Source organism: Acinonyx jubatus, chromosome X, assembly GCF_027475565.1.
Source record: "Acinonyx jubatus isolate Ajub_Pintada_27869175 chromosome X, VMU_Ajub_asm_v1.0, whole genome shotgun sequence".
Classification (NCBI taxonomy): Eukaryota; Metazoa; Chordata; class Mammalia; order Carnivora; family Felidae; genus Acinonyx; species Acinonyx jubatus.
In genome coordinates, this window is record NC_069389.1 from 11,780,076 (window position 1) to 11,797,595 (window position 17,520).

General features: G+C 42.8%; 1 protein-coding gene across 3 annotated transcripts in view; it reads right to left on the reverse strand.

Moving 5' to 3' along the window:
- Positions 1–17,520, reverse strand: part of PIR (pirin) — an 88,741-nt gene that overhangs the window by 23,035 nt on the left and 48,186 nt on the right. For all 3 annotated transcript variants that reach the window (XM_027054670.2, XM_053202105.1, XM_015071429.3), the window contains exon 6: positions 12,387–12,471. In XM_027054670.2, the coding sequence (XP_026910471.1) occupies positions 12,387–12,471 (85 nt within the window). The remainder of the gene's footprint in view (positions 1–12,386; positions 12,472–17,520) is intronic.

A 17,520-nucleotide genomic window follows, 5' to 3' on the forward strand; every position in this document is an offset into this window, starting at 1 on the left:
AGCAGGGGCCTGCGTCGAGCAATGATACGAGCGGCTGAGGGTACTAACAACGATGAGCTGTCCCCGAGACCAGCACCGGCTGACGACGCCCCAGAACCGATCAGCAGCAGAAGCAGGGGAGGGGTGCAGGTGCCCAGGAATGACCAAATCCCTTTAAAAGGGGGAGGGCTTTTGCAGCGGTCGGGCCCCGCAGACGTGACCCTCTGCGTCTGAGCCCCTGAAAAGGCAGCTGCCGCCGAAGGCTCCGGCCGAAGAGAACGGAGAGCCTCCACCGCTTGAACAGAAGGAGCGGGAGGGCCGAGCGCGGACCCGGCCCGGGGCCTCCTCTCAGCTGCGCGCCCGCACACGGACTTGGCGGCGGCCTCGTTCACTTCCTACCGCTTGTGTTATCTCGATCGTCGTGTGCCTCCTCTTAGGTCCTGCGCCGTGTGCGGGGAAGAGGCCAAGTTAATCACAGCTCCAATGTCACTGGGTCTGGAATCCCGAACCCGCTTTCTCATTACGTTCACCTTGCTTTAGGACCGAGCACAGCTGGCGCTGCGCAAAGACCCAACTGGTGCGTGCGCCTTCACGGTGAGCTCGTGACACCTTGGGGCAGGTAGCTCCCTCACCGGGGACTTCGTGCCTGGCGATCGGGGACGGGAGGCAGACCTGCCTGGTCCTCTCCTCCCTCTCCTCATTCAAAAATTATGTTTTTGATTTTTGTTTTGAAATAATTTCAGACAAGCAGAAAAGTTACAAAAATAATAATTACCATATACCACTCACCCAGATTCTCCAAGAGCTAATGCGTTATCACAATATGCTTTATCATTCTCTCTAGAAATAGGTCTCTATTTTCTTCTGAAATATTTGAGATTTATAGATAGGATGTCCCTTAATGTCAAAATAATTCAGTATCATTAAAAAAGAAGTCCAAAATGGAATCATTTTTCCCCCATGAGAAGCCAAGACATAATCACAAGCTTTAACTTCTCCCAGGAATGTGACCTTTTAAGAGTCAACCTGAAATGGCCTGAGCACCACTGGTGAGGTCATCTGCTTGAAGAAAACCCTGCCGGCTCCCTTCCTCGCAAAAAGAAGACGTCACGGGCTGAAACAATCCTTTCTTTTCCTTTGCTAATATCTTACCCCATCCTTCTTCTGCCTATAAAAATCTTCCATTTGGTACAACTCCTAGGAGCCCCTGTCTACCCACTCCATGGGATGCTGCCTGAATCATGAATTGTGGAATAGAGCCAAGTAGATCTTCAGACTTAACTCGCTTCAACTTTTGTTCTTTGACAGTATATATTTCCTAAAAACAATGATAGTTTCCTACATGAATATAGGGTATTGATAAAAATTCTGAAATTGATACAATACCAATGAGAAAATACAACACTATCACCTATGTATGGATATCCAAAGTGTGCCAATTGCCTCAGTAATGCTTCTTATGGCAGAAAGAAAGAAAGAAGGAAAGAAGGAAAGAAGGAAAGAAGGAAAGAAAGAAAGAAAGAAAGAAAGAAAGAAAGAAAGAAAGAAAGAGGAAAGAAAAAGAAAAAGAAAAAGAAAAAGAAAAGGAACCCAAACAAACCCCAAAACAAAAGCGGAGGCTGGGCTCTAACCCTGTTCACAGGCTGCATTTAGTTCTTACATGGAATGTCCTTCCATGGGAAACACTTCCTCAGTCTTTTCCATTAAAAGCACAGACCAGTTATTTTGTAGAATGTTCCTAAGTTGGGATTTGTCTGATGTTTCCTCATCATCAGACCAAATTTGTTTAATCCCTCAGCTTTAGAGAAGAGTTTACTTATTTTCCATACTTTAATTTTTTTTTAATTCAGAGGGTGCAAAGGAGGAAATAATGAACGTCCATGTTCCTGTATTTCCTATCTTTCTTCTCTTTTACAGATGAAATCTTTAAAAAAATTTTTTTAATGTTTATTTATTATTTTGAGAGAGCGAGAGAGAGCAAGAGAGAGAGAGAGAGAGAGAGAGAGAGCACGAGTGGGGGAGGGACAGAGAGAGAGACACAGAATCCAAAGCAGGCTCCAGGCTCCGAGCTGTCAGCATGGAGCCTGATGCGGGGTCCAAACCCATGGACTGTGTGACCTGAGCCAAAGTCAGACGTTCAACAGACTGAGCCACCCAGGCGCCCCTACAGATGAAATCTTACAGGTGATAGAAATGTCCCCTGATTGCCTTCAGTCCTTTTCCTACACACAATGAATGGGGCCTTCCACTTAAAACCCTTCAATGGCTCCCTGTTCTCCCAGGACAAGCCCAGGCTCCTGACCCTGACATCCATACCCTTCTCCAGCATTGTGGCCCCTCTGCTTGTCCCACCTCTCTAGTTAGTTCTAACCCAGTAAACCCCTCCGGGGGAGGAGGAAGCAGAGGGCAGTGGCAAACCTTACAGGGGCCTTGTGGTGCCATGGAAAACAAAGCACCTGTAACTATAAAAGAGCAACAAAAATCGAAGGTACATAATCACAGGCAGAAAATACAGGTTTAAAAATCAGCAAGAGACACTCAGGGGGGTCTAGGACCAGATTGCTAGCCTCTCTGAGGCAGTTTCCTGGTTTGTAAAATAAGGAAATAATATGTACCACACAGGGCTGTTGTGCTGATCAAGTGACACTGTGTAGCTGGTACGTACATATTTACATATCTACATATATATGCACACGCTCGATGTTTTTCGCCTTATCTACACAATGCCCTCAGTAGGCATTTCACAGATGCCCATTCCCTTTCCTGCCCCTTCCTTCTCTTTCCACTTTCCTCTGACTTTATACAGGTCAGGGGGTTGCAGTGACTGCTATCTATGCTTCTGGTAAGCTGTGGCCCAGCCCACAGAAGGGTCACTGTCACAGAGATGGCCCCACACTCTTGGAAGCACCGCCCTCAACTCCAAAACGGAGACAATGGATCCTTGCTGTCCTCATCAAGGATGCTGTGGCACTTAGGATGCTGTCTGTGTCCCGCTGAACACCGCAGTCTAGAACTAGCAGCAGAAGGTGGGCTTTCTGATCAGCCAGCAGCTGACAGCTCGCCAGGCCTACGAGCACAGGCGTTTAACCCCCATCTCACAACTAAACACAAACAGCAAATGAGGTGTCAATGTCACAGCCCTGCAAAAGGGGTAGGAAAAGAGGTAGGATACCACATGACCTTGTAGGAATTCCAGTAAAAGAAAAGAGAATGCCCATTTTACCAAATTTGGTGAGTGACATCAGTAATAAAATGCCCAATGATATTGCATAGAATGTTACCAACACAAAGACACTTGAGACGACTGGCTTTCCAGAGCAAGATATACTCAGAACATGTTTCCTATATTCCAGAATGATCATACTACAGTCTATGTTTATAAGCCATAGGCATGTAACATTAAGGGCCATTCTAAAGATACTATATCTTTTTAAAAAGTTTTTAAGTTTATTTTGAGAGACAGAGCAGAGGAGGGGCAGAGAGAGAGGGAGAGAGAAAATGCCAGGCAGGTTCCATGCTGTCAGCATGGAGCCTGACGTGGGGCTCGAACCCATGAACCATGAGATCATGACCTGAGCTAAAACCAAGAGTTGGATGTTTAACCGACTGAGCCACCCAGGCACCCTTAAAGATACTACATCTTAACAAGAACAATTGCAACCTATAAGAAAACCTTCCCCTATGGTTTGGTCCACCACTGATAATACTGAACATTCGTTCACTGCACCAGTGACTAACAGAAAAACTATGAACAAAATTTAACATTTTGAATGAGAAATGTATTAGCAACACAAAGTCTCTGGAATGGAAACTCTCAGAAGACAGGCTTGTGTGTGCCCAGAATGGAGCCTAGCCCTCTGGAGGACAAGTTCTGCTGATTACTTTCTTGCTAATAAAACAGCAAGAAGAAAAATGCATTAGAATCCCCTGGAAGCTTCCTGATCATTACAGGCTAAATCTACACTGAAGTTTTCCCACCAGTGAGACATTTAATGTGGTAATTTTTCACTAAAATAAAACATGTTACTAGTATTACTTAGCTTTATTTGAACAGACTTTTTTCTCATCTTCAATTATGCAGTGCTCACAATTGGGTTTTAATTGTTCAGAAAAAATCAGAAAATAATTCAAATATGTAGTTATAATCATAAAATTATACTGAAGGCTATAAAGTAGAAATGGCTTTAGGCATCAGAACTTAGACTAAGGCCAAGACAATTAAGAACCAAAATACACACCACTTTAAGGATTAAACAAAGGTTCGGAAAACCACAGAAGCTGAAATAAGCAGAGAATGTCATAATGCGCATATTTTGGCACCTGACTTTTTTTTAAGTTTTATTTTATTTATTTTTAGAGACAGAGAGAGAGGGTGAGCAGGGGAAGGGCAGAGAGAGAGGGAGAGAGAGAATCCCAAACAGGCTGTGTACTGTCAGCACAGAGCCCAATGAGGGGCTCGAACTCATGAACCACGAGATCATGACCTGAGCCAAAATCAAGAATCAGACCTAACTGATGAGCCACCCAGGCGCCCCTTGGCACCTGACTGCTTTTAAGAGAACAAGATTTTTTTCTAATGTTTATTTATTTTTGAGAGATAGAGTGCAAGTGGGGGAGGGGCAGAGAGAGAGGGAGACACAGAATCCAAAGCAGGCTCCAGGCTCGGAGCTGCCAGCACAGAGCCCGATGCGGGGCTCTATCTCATGAACCGCGCGATCATGACCTGAGCCGAAGTCAGACGCTCAACTGACTGAGCCACCCAGGCGCGTCAAGAGAACGAGATTCTTCAGTAGGACCTGAAACTATGGGAAAAAATAAACACTTGTTGAAACTGAAATGTGTCTGAATTCTTAGAATGGTTTCTTACTTTGCATTGATTATTAATTTAATCTGTTCTCTCTTAAAAATGATTACAAAAACAATATAATTTTCAAACTGGGGAGATTCACTCAAAAAGTTTCACAAATTGGGGGCACCTTGGTGTTTCAGTTTATAACACGTCTGACTTCAGCTCAGGTCATGATCTCATGGTTTGTGAGTGCGAGCCCCACATCGGGCTCTCTGCTTTCAGCACAGAGCCCACTTCAGATCCTCTGTCCCCATCTCTCTCTGCCCCTCCCATCCCCTCAAAAATAAACAAACATTAAAAAATTTTTTCAAATTTGTTATTTTTTTAAACCTATATGCAAAGCCTTGGGTTTATTTGCCAATATTCCCAAAGCACTATCAATAGGGTATTGGCCCATTAACATGTCTGGACCTTAGTGGTTAGGAGTCACAGTGAAAGTCCAACTGTGTAAGGTAGAATCGCATCCCCAACACTCCCTGGCTAGTCGACCTTGAGTTAGTTTAAGTAAGTCACTTTGCACCTCAGTTTCCTCACCTGAAAAATGGAGTAATCACAGACCTTACTTCATAGACCCATGAGGAGTGCAGGAGTTGATACAGAGGGAGTTCTCAGAGCAGTGTCTAAATACATAATAGGACATTTACTAAATGTTAGCTATAGTAACTATTATTACTACAGGATGATTCAGTGAACTGTGAGCTCCCAAAAATGTTCATAAGATTCCCTATTAAGGGTTTTTGCTACAAAAGGCAAACAACAAAGCATCTATAATTGAACATTTTCATGATCTGGAGCTGGGAGAGATTATTAAAGAAGCCACAGAAAGCATACACTAACCATTAAGGAACAGAGCAATACATTTAAGAAATCTGTATTTATTAACGTATAGAAAAATATGAGTGAAAAACAAGGCAAAAGGGGGAAGATATTTACATCACAAGTAACTGACAATGAGGAGCATTCAGAATGTGTAATGAGCCCCTACAAATCAGTATTAAAAAAGACAGACAACCCACCCAAAGGAAAATGATATGAAGCTTTCCACTGGATAATTTGTTCAGGCTCTGGTTCATGTTCATCACTGCTCTGAGGACTTACTGATTGACATCCATAACCATTACGAGCACATTCTAAGTATGGGGGGCATGGTGACTGACTACTTTAAGGTACTGCTGGTAAGTAGAGAGCATGAATTAAATCATGGAGTCTGTATAGTGGACCAAATCAGCCAGCCTTTGTTCTATGAAACCACCTGAGAATCTAAAATTCCACATAAATCATTCATGTTTGGGGCATTCTCCCTTAAAACGTAGATAATGACAGTGAAAAGACATTTAGGCAGGAACTCTTGAGAATTCACCGTGCCTTCCATTTTCAAAAAAATAACAACAAGAGAAATAGTACTTTTCGAGTCACTGACCATAGGGGGAAACGTATGGCACTGTGAACCAAGATCATAGGCTTGGCAAGTTGACTCCGAGACGCCCTCTGCCTCCTGGTATTCACGCCCTCTGTAAGCTCTTCTCTGAGTGTGGGCTGCACCTAGTGGTGTGGCTCTAACTGGCAGAATCAGCACAAGTACTGGGATACCACTTCTGAGACCGGGTTACATGAAGACTCTGGCTTCCACTTGCTCATTCCTTCTTACTCTCTGCCTCGTAGGCTCTGATGAAGCTAAAGGCCATGCTGTGCACGAGCTGCCCTATGGAGAGGCCCACGTGGCAAGGAGGTGACGGCGGACTGCAGCCAACAACCTTCAAGAAACTGAACGCCTGTCACCAGCCACAAGGGTGTGGGCTTCGAAGCGCATCCTTCAGCGTTGAGCCCTGGGATTGCCACAGCCCTGCTGATGTGTCCACCGCAGCCTTATAAGAGTCCCTGAGCCAAAGACCACAGTGACACTGTGAGATAACAAATGTTATCTTCAGCCACTACATTTGGGAGTAATTTGTTATGCCACAATATAGATAAGTAATACAGTGAGATTGATACCTACCAGGATTTACTGAGTAGCTACCATACGTACAGCATTAGAATCTACTTTTTAAAAAAGTGTTTTGAAGCAGTGATTTCTATTCCCCCCCCCAATTTTATTGAGATGTAATTGACAAGGCTCCTTTCTGTTTTTTCCTCCCATGAAAGCAAAAATACATTGACAATAAGAGAATGTATTTTTCCTATGGCTGCTATAAGAAATTACCACACTTTGTGGCTTTAAACACCACAGACTTGTTATCTAACAGTTCTGGAGGTCTGGAGTCCCAAAATGGGTCTCAACAGTTTAAAATCAAGGTATCAGGGTGGCCTCCTTTCTGGAGGCTCTAGAGGAAAATTCATTTCCTTGCCTTTTCTACCTTTTAGAGGGTGCCCCTATTCTTTGGCTCGAGGCCCCCTTTCATTTTCTTTTAATTTTTTTTAAATGTTTATTTTTCAGAGAGAAAGAGAGACAGAGTGTGAGCAGGGGAGGGGCAGAGAGAGCGGGAGACACAGAATCTGAAGCAGGTTCTAGGCTCTGAGCTGTCAGCACAGCGCCTGACATGGGGCTTGAACTCATGGACCACGAGATCATGACCTGAGCCAAAGTCAGATGCTTAACCGACTGAGCCACCCAGGCACTCCCCCGCCCTTTTTAATTTTAGAGAGAAAGAGACCACACAAGCAGGGTAGAGAGGCAGAGGCAGAAAGAGAGAGAGAATCACAAGCAGGCTCCATGCTTAGTGCGGAGCCCGAAGCAGGGCTCAATCCCACAACCCTGGGATCATGACCTGAACCGGAATCAAGAGTGGGACGCTCAATAGACTGAGCCACTCGCCACATAGGCACCCCCCACCTCCATTTTCAAAGCCAGCAGGTGCATCACCTGGACCTGTGCTTCCACTGTCACTTCGTTCACTCCGACTCTTGCCCCCTTCATGTACCCAGACCCTTGCAATTATATTGGGCCCACCTGGACTATCTGGGCTACTCTCCCCATCTCAAGATCCTTAACTTAATCATACCTGCAACATCCCCTTCACCATGGAAAGTAACATATTCACAGGTTCCAAGGATTACAGTGTGGACATGTTTGGTTTTTAATATAACTTTTTTGATATTTTTTTTTGAGAGAGAGAGAGTGAGAACACACCAAGGAGGGGCAGAGAGAGGGAGAGAGACAGAATCCCAAGCAGGCTCCACGCTGTCAGCACAGAGCCCAACGTGGGGCTCTATCCCACGAACTGTTGAGATCATGACCTGAGCTGAAATCAGGAGTCGGATGCTCAACAGACTGAGCCACTCAGGCACCCTGAGTGTGGACATTTCTGGGCCTACTCTTCAGCTTACCACAGTGGGGTAGGCCCTATGTTCTCCAAAGAAATTGTTTGGATTGACGTATATATACTGTAAAGAAAACTAAAAGGTTGGGGGAAGTGAAAAGAAAAAACTTACAAAATTAAGTTTTTCCAGGGGGCACCTGGGTGGCTCAGTTGGTTAAGTGTCTGACTTCAGCTCATGTCATGATCTCGTGGTCTGTGAGTTTGAGTTCCACGACAGGCTCTGTGCTGACAGCTCAGAGCCTGGATCCTGCTTCAGATTCTCTGTCTCCTTTTCTCTCTGCCCCTTCCCGTCTGTCTGTCTCTCTCTCTCTCTCTCTCTCTCTCTCTCTCTCAAAAATAAACATTTAAAAAAATTTTTTTAGGTGAAGTTTTTCCATACCAGAACCATCCTCCGTTTTTAACATTCCAGATGATACTTTAAAATACCTACTAGCAGAGACACTGTGAAGGAAGATGGGGAGCAACAGAGTGGCTGTTGAGGGCCAAACTGTGATGCAGTCAGAAGACAAAGGGGGCGTGAGGACCAGAGGCCCAAGTTTCTTGGGCAGGACTGATATTTTCCTAGAAATACAGGTTTATGTCCTTCTGAATGAATGATACCAGTGTTATCTGTATGTCAGTTTGCAGCAAGGAAAATCAGATTGCTTTGTAAGAGATGGTAAAAGTCACTGCAAAAAAAACCCAAAAAAACAAAAAACCACAAACCCAAACCCAACACAACTACTTATTCCTGGTTTAGCCAAGAGCTAACATGAAAAATGTGCGGCCAATGGGAAAGGAATGTGGTGCTGTCAGAGACCTGACAGATTGGATTCTTTGTAAGTGATGCACTGTCCAGCTCAATTCCTGGTATCAGCTGCCTTCCCAATCGCCACGGCATGAAACATCTGTTTTCTGCAAGGTTAGCCCAACTCCACAGAAATGGGCCTTAACCAAAGGAAAGAGAGAGATGCTAAAAATCAATTCTAATAACTATTTAAGGGAAAGAATTCAGATGAAACCGAGTCTGACTCACGAGAAAGCTTTCCAATCTCCCTCAACTGGATGGCCCTTGAGAAACATGTATTTTCCTGGTATCAGGGATGAGATGGTAGCAGTGTATGCCCCTACCTCTCTCCCTCTACTCCGGTAATGATACAATCATGTCAGCATTACATTAGTGAGATCGCAAAGCTTATGCCAAAAGCCAAACATAACCCAGACGTCCAGGTCAAATCCCCTTACCGTGAGTAACAAAACCATCAAAATATTGTAAACGGAACATGTCTAGGACCCTGCCAGTGACAAAAGCATTTCAAAAAATATCTGATGCAGCAAAGCACCCAAATAAAATGAATTTAAACAGTCCTTCGGGTTTATAATGGAATTTGACCTGGAAAGGTGGTTTTAAAAAAAAAGACAAAGGGTCACCTTGACTTAAATGACTTGATAATAAAATTTATGCAGCATAATTTCACCAGCCAATATGGCTGATTACAGACAGCCAAAACTATCAAGTCTGTAGGCAGTAAGTACTTTATAATACCTGAATTAAACTGTTTGTCTGGTACTGGACAGAGATGCCCCAAACTTTGGATTTGTCACTTAATGTAATGTGAACATGGGTGTGTGTGTGTGTGCGTGTGTGTGCGCGCGCGCACGTGTGACAGAGAGACAGCGACACTGAGAAGAAGAGAGAGGACGCTTTGTTGCTGGGTTTATAAGAGACTTTTTCCAAATGGGTTTATATTGACTCGATGATGCACATGCATTTCTAAGCTACTGGCTTTTCTATCCCTCCAAAAACGTTTTTGAAAACAAATCTCAAGTTTAGAATTTATAAAGACAAAGTAGAACAGAAGTGTAGCCTTTTTAAAATTGTTTTAAATCTTTATTTATTTTCGAGAGAGAGACAAAGTTTGAGCAGGGAAGGAACAGAGGGAGAGGGAGACACAGAATCTGGAGCAGGCTCCGGGCTCCAAGCTGTCAGCGCAGAGCCCGACGCGGGGCTCAAACTCATGAACTGCAAGTTCACGACCTGAGCCGCAGTCGGACGCTCAACCAACTGAGTCACCCCAGAAGTACAGCCTTTCAAAGTGACATATACGCATTCTCTCATTAGGTAACATAGAGTGGTGCTAAGGGTAGAACAGAACCTAACATGAACCATACACTTAGTGTCAGTGGGGTCATGGAGAAACTGGCACTCTCAGATACTGCTGATGGAAAAAGTATAATTGTGTTTCGGGATTGCAGCCTGACAATGTGTTTTACTTATTTTTTTAATGTTTATTTATTTTTGAGAGACAGAGAGAGAGAGAGACAGAGTGTGAGCTGGGGAGAGAGAGGAGACACAGAATCCGAAGCAGGCTCCGGGCGGTTGGCACAGAGCCCCACATGGAGCTCGAACCCAAAAAGCGCAAGATCACGACCTGAGCTGAAGTCACTCAACCGACCGAGCCAACCAATCACCCTGACGTGTTTGTTTTAAAATCAAACATGCGTATACCTTGTGACCATCACTGGAAATCTACTGCATCAAAATAAGTGCCATAGGGAAGGACACGTGTATAAGGGTGTTCACTGCAGACCAGTGTGCAGTGGCCGAGCTCTAGGAACAAAGGGAGTGCCTGCTGACAGGCAGTAGGTAAACGCATCACAGTCCACCCACGGCATGGCATACCGCCATTACTACCACCACCACCGAGAGAAACAGACTCAAATACAGAGAACAAACCAGTGGTTGCCAAAGGGAAGGAGGACGGGGAGATAGGCGAAGGGGATTCAGACGTACCATCTTGCAGTTATAAAATAAGGCACGGGGATGAAAAGTACAGCATAGGGAATGCAGTCACTAACACTGCAACGACGCCGTGTGGTCACAGACGGTAGGCAGACGTACCACAGCGAGTATACCGCAACGTACACCGTTGTCGAACCACTATGTGATACAGCTGAAACTGAGATGTCAACTATACTTCAATTAAAAGTTTTTCAAAGTCAGGGTGCCTGGGTGGCTCAGTTGGTTGAGCGTCCGACTCTTGATCGCAGCTCAGGTCACGATCTCATAGTTTGTGAGACTGAGCCACACGTTGGGCTCTGCGCTGACAGCACAGAGCCTGCTTGGGATATTCCCTTCCCCCTTCCCCCTTCCCCCTTCCCCCTTCCCTTCCCTCTCTCTTTTGTCCCTCTCCCACTTGCGTGTGTACACGCATGCTTTCTCTCTCTCAAAAAAATAAACTTCAAAAATTTTTTTAATTAATTACTTAAATAAACAAAGAGAGCCCCTATAAGTAGATTGGGAAGGATTCCCATGAGGAGCTGTTTGATCAAAAAAGATGAAAAAATGAATGTATAATATGGTTCCATTGTAGTAAAACAATGACGAAACAATCCTGTATAGGGGTGCATTTCCATGCATATATACTGTCAGTGTAGAAAAGTGAGTGTGGAGAAAAACACAGCAAGATCTAATTTGAGGATCTGTGTCGGCTATATCCTAGAGCTGCGATGTATAGGTAAGGTACTGGAAGGAACTGGAGGGAAGCAAACTCAAAAGCAGAAGAAAAAAGCACTGTACTCAAGGTTAAAGCATATGGGCTTTAACACTTTCACACTTATTGTTATAAAAATTATGTATAAGGGTAGGCATATGTTTCAGAGAATTAATCTGAAGAGTTTTTCTATACTCAAAAATAGCCAGAAAAACCCAAAGAAGAAAATAATGGCTCCAAGGTTTCTGCCTAATGATCTCATGCAACCATTTTTAAAAATGAAATTGGCCTTATACACTTGGGAGTTTTCTAAGTAAGTTTTCTAAGCTTTTGAACTTAGAAGTCCACTTAAGGGTAAGCCCTCCATAACAGTACCTTTATCAACAGATACCAGTATCTCATTCAGGAATACACCTGTTCATAAGTCACAAGGTTGGAATGTGCCTGCAGGAACACTCTGAGTCACCAGTGGCTAGGAAATCAGAAGATGCAGGTGAAAGTCCTGGCTTGTCCAGCAAGTCTTTACGAGGACGTGAGCAAGTAGCTCATCTGTTGGATCTTAGTGTTTCCACCCATAAAATGGGGGTGGAAAAAAACAGGGCCCACACAGTCCGGCCCTAACACTCTATGAATTCTTCCTGATCTTCTTTGCTTGAAAAGCCCCAGGAATATTTGTTAATTTAAGTGTAATTACAGATTCAAAAATGAGCACATTTCAGAGAAAGCAGTCCCTTTTTTCTGATCACTAAACCCCAGAAGCCACCATACCTTTAGGAATAGGTTGGGAATGCTTTGCTCCGTGGTCCAGTTTGAAGTCCAAATATAAGGTTGGTGTGCGAGTGTAAATCTTAGACTGAAAAGGAAAAGGAAACCATCAGAATCTTTCCAAAAATAAAGTTCTTCTTCACTTCAGCTGGGCGCTTCTCTGATGGGCCTGAGGCCTGGATGACTGTATTAACAACTCCTCCTTGGCAAGTGCTGTTAAAGCAAGGGGATGGGCTACCATACAGGCCCCTCTGAAGGGTCTTCATCTAAAAGTTAGCCCTCCTAGCTTTACAATATGGTTGACAAACTAATTTCAGGATGACAGCTATCTCCCTCTAACCATTTCTCAAATAGGGTCCCAGGTTAATAGTTTATTGGCCAAGGCTTGCCTCCAGCCTTCCACTTGATAATAGCAGGGTAGCTCATGTCCCAGTGTGTGCTTTTTCCCCAGGTCTCGATGAAGCCATGTCCATTAAAAAAAATTTTTTTTAAGTGGCCAGTAAATATTTGTATTTGTTCTAACTCTGCCCTCAGGCGAAAAAAGGTCATCCGCCACCACTGGCTTGAAAAAGCCACGACTTCAAATGCAAGAAAGGCCAACTTCTGCAAGATTTTCCACTGTAAACAGTGGCTTTGATTCCATCAACAGTTAAGCAGAGTTTGTGAGCCGATAGGATACCATGTTTTGAATCACTGGCACAGACCAAAATCCAAAGGATTATCGCTGTTGCTATGAACTTTATGATGTGTCTCACTGTTTATCACAAAGCCCCGGTGGTTCTGTTTGACTTTTTAGAAACTGAAAACACACACAAAAATGAAAAAGCACGTAACACCAAATGTGGCAAGGATGTGGAAAAAATGCAGCTTTTCATATACTCCCGGTTGGACTAGAACTTTGTATAAACACGGTAGAAAGCTGCTTGGCAGTACACGGTACACGTGAATGTATATGCATGACCTATGACCCAGCATTCCATTCATATGTGGACCCTCAAAAGAAATGTTCACCTAAAGACAAGTATATGAATCTTCATAGTGATACTGTCAGTAACAGCCCAAACCTGGAAATATTCCAGATGTCTTTAACGATAGAAGGGATAAATGAATTGTAATCTACTTACACAATGAAATACTATACCGCAAGGACAGTGAATGAACCCAACTATATGCAACGACTTGGATGAATTTCACGATCATAATACTGAGCAAATGAAGGCAGATGATCATATACCATATGATTCCATTTCTATAAAGTTCCAAACGAGGCAAAACTAATCTATGATGTCAGAAGTCAGGAAAGTGGTTACCTTGGGAAGCTTAGTAACTGGAAGGTGTTAAAAAGGGGACTCCTGGGGATGAACAATTTCTGCCTCTTGACCTAGCTTCTGCTTCCATGGGCGTGTTCACTTGGTGAAAATTTTCTGAGTTATACACTTGATTTGTATACTTTTCTGTGTCTATATTATATTTTAATAAAGAGCTGTAAATAGACTGTGTAAATAGACCAAAAGAGAGAATCCAGAGCCCACAATTATTCACTACCCTTGATAAATGCATCATTTTGCAGAGAATAATTATGTAAATGCTATGAGGACAGGAACATGGCTGCCTTTTTCACCCAGAGCCAACCCATGCTGCCTATCACATAGTAGGTCTTCAATAAATAGTTATTGGCTGACTTTCATAATGGAAAATCCCATGAATAATAAATTTATTTACACTATACATAAGGTATTCATCAGTATCTTTACCTACCTGTAGCAAAATGCCTCTCTTCAGGACACGTGATTTGGTATGGTTAAATTGTATGTCTATACATTAAATTTTGGAATTACAGAACTGTAAATAATGCTATCAGAAGACTGTTTCCTTTCCTATGAATGTCTCATGTATTAAAGCTTCGGGCTTTAAAAGTTCTGGCAGGTGGATTTATGTGGCTTAGAAGGCCACGCTGCATCAATACAGCTTCAAAGACTACAAAAGCAAATGCCCCTGTGCACACATAAATGAAACCAGAGAGACCTATGGCATCAAGTACAACCTCAGGCCAAAGACTCACAATCAATCTGAAGACCTTGAAACACATAAAACAAGGGCAGCGCCCATGGGACACAGGATCAAATTCTCTACGACCCTTAGATGTATATGGCACCATCTGGAAAGGATCTGGTTTTGTCTGATGAAGACTTCTAAAATTACCTCTAAAAAGATCAAGCGTAGGGGTGCCTGGCTGGCTCCATCAGTGGAGCATGCGACTCTTCATCTCAGGGTCATGAGTTTGAGCTCCACGTTAAGAGTAGAGATTACTTAAAAAAAATTTTTTTAATAAAAAGATCAAGGGTAAACTTCATCTAATATCGATGACTCCCCTGCCCAGGCAATATTTGGCTCTCTTCTAGAAAAAGAATCCCTGTTTGGTTTAAGTGTCTTTCCTAACCTCTGCTTCAGTGGCTGATGCAGTATCCCTGCCTCCAGCCAAGAGATTAATCACAGAGAGTCTCTTGGTTTAATTTTCACTAGAATTCTCCCAGAATGTAGTCATAATACTCTTGAGCTGGAAACCTGGAGGCTTTGATGCTAGCATGGCTTTTCCTGCTGACTAGCAAAGCACTTATCTTCTTCTGGGCTTAGTTCACTCATCAGAAAATCCCATGATAGGACTCACTGACATTTAAATTCATTGCTGGTTCTAAAATCCTGAGTCAGAAAATTAGTGTTTTCCCCCACATTTTAATTTTGAACATTCCCTTCTGACTTCTCAGACTAGAGCTGTCGAGAAGGGAGAATGTGGCTGGGGGCAAGGAAGGACAACTAGAACTGTGTTAAGTAAGAAGGGGGCCACTGGTTAATGGGCTCTACTCTTGCCCTCAAACTCAGTCATCAGTCTTGCTCCCCTGGCTAGCTCTTTTGCCATCCTTCCTGCCTCTAGCTTCTCAACCTGATTCATACTGTCCAAATACCAGTCACCTCTCTAAGACTGCAACGACACAGACACACATGTGTGCATACACACACAGACTTCTGTATTTATGTACTCATTTACAAAAATTTAAACAGAAACCAACGAGAGACACTATAAAGCCACAGATAAAACCTACCATCTTACAAGTGTGAAAAGGGCTAAAGGGGATTTTTTTACTCATTTTTAAGTGTTTTCCACATCTATAGCCTAAAACAGAATTCCAATTCTAATATCCTTTTCTGTACTGAAAATGGAAACGTTAAAGGTTTCAACACAACACATCTTGAATAATCAATACCCAAAACATAAATGTACACTGTTCTATTTCAATTAATCCATAATGAGATAAAATCAATTTGGAAGCTGTCCCCATGAGTGGGGGTATAGGTGTATACACGTATATATACATGTACATATATATAGACACACATATCATGCGTTATATATACGCATAGTTTTTGAAAAGCAGATAGGTTTTTAATTTTGACCCTCTGTGGTAACTGTTGAAATAGCAAATGTAAATTATGTTCATTTAACACAAGGATAATGCTAGCCTCGAATGCACTTTGAGCAAACCTAGCACATTCTTAACTGTGTTCTGTTTTGTTTATTGTTATGTATAGTGTTAAACTATTAATATGGTCCTCAAAAACAGAATGAGAATTTAATTAAACAAATCATTCTTTTTCTGGTTAAAACTTAGCTATAATGTGTATCTATTAAAATAAATCGGTCCATGACAACCTAAAATAAAACATTATTCCACAAATCTGTTTCAGCATGAACAGAACTAATGCACTTCAAGTCCATCAGTGAAATTGTTTTCTTTTTCCTTTTCTCTGTTTTGGTCCTGATCAATAGTGCCTGTACAGGGACTAAAATCCAAGGCTATTCCTCTTTAGTCTTTCTTCTCATTTCATAGATTAAAAGTATTTAGGAAACTTATCTTTGAAGGTTTTAGTCTGCATTTGAAAAATCAAATGTCTTAAAAACCTTAGATTTCAAATATGCAGGGAAGGGAACAGAAAACTCTTCAGAAAAGGTTAAGGGTAAATTCTGGCTAGCCTAGACCAACAGGGGTGGCTCCCCAACCCAGACAACCTGGTCTCTCTTTCTCTAGAAATATGTCAGAGTCAAACCTTTAACGAACCTAACATACCGCTCCAATAATGACCACAAAACACCCAAGACCAAACAAGATCTCCGAAATCACTTCCTTCCGAACCCCAGCTACCTTCATCTTCTATCCTTCAAAGACTTCCTGCTTGCCCTGGCTTTTAGCATGATACCCTTGTCGAGCTGGCTTCCTGCCTGTACGTTCATTCGTAAATGTGATCTTAATTAAGGAGATGAAATCACTTCCACATGGAAGCCATATGGCTCAAAAAGTCTTCCCAAGAAAGAGAAAAGAGCACACTGTTCTGGCTGTGCTGTGTGAGCGTGGCAAAGGGCATCTCTCTCATTTTGCCTCTGCTCCTTTCACAGGTAATCGGAACCCATCTATCCCTGAATGCTGCTCATTTTGCCACGGTGCTGGCCTTCCCTAAAAGCAAGTGACAGCAATGTGTCACATGGCAGAGCTGTCAGAAATAAATGCCCATTTCTTTTTGGGCATGATTTCAAAATCCTTTTATGATTTGGTGATTTCTCAGGAAATGCACTCAAATCCTCAATCTTACTATACGTTGCTTAAGCAGACTCCTCTAAGTAATTGTACCAACGAGTGTAAATCCTCAATATCTGAGAAGAGAAAGAAACAGTATTTTCCTTCTACCTATTCCTGGACCCTCACCCTCATGTTGGATAATCTCCCTACTGTCAGAGATCATGTTTTATGGTTTGTTTGGGCCTTCTTTTTTGCATCATTGCTAACTTTTGATAAATATCTTTGCACACAAATCTCTGACCACATTTCTCTTTTTTTCCCTTCAAGGTGAAATTTGGGGCCTGAAGGTCTAGACATGTTAAGGGCTCTTGGTGTATCTGTAGGTTTATGGCTAAATGTGATGTGGCCAAAAGCAAACTGGTCAACACAATCAAGTGATTAAACAGCAATTTTGCTGAACATGCCTACTGTTAGTCATTGGTTGTTCTAGTCTTCGTAGTTTTGCTATACCACAGGGCAGTTTTTCAACTCTACATGCTCTAAATATTGGTCCCCCCCCCATTTAA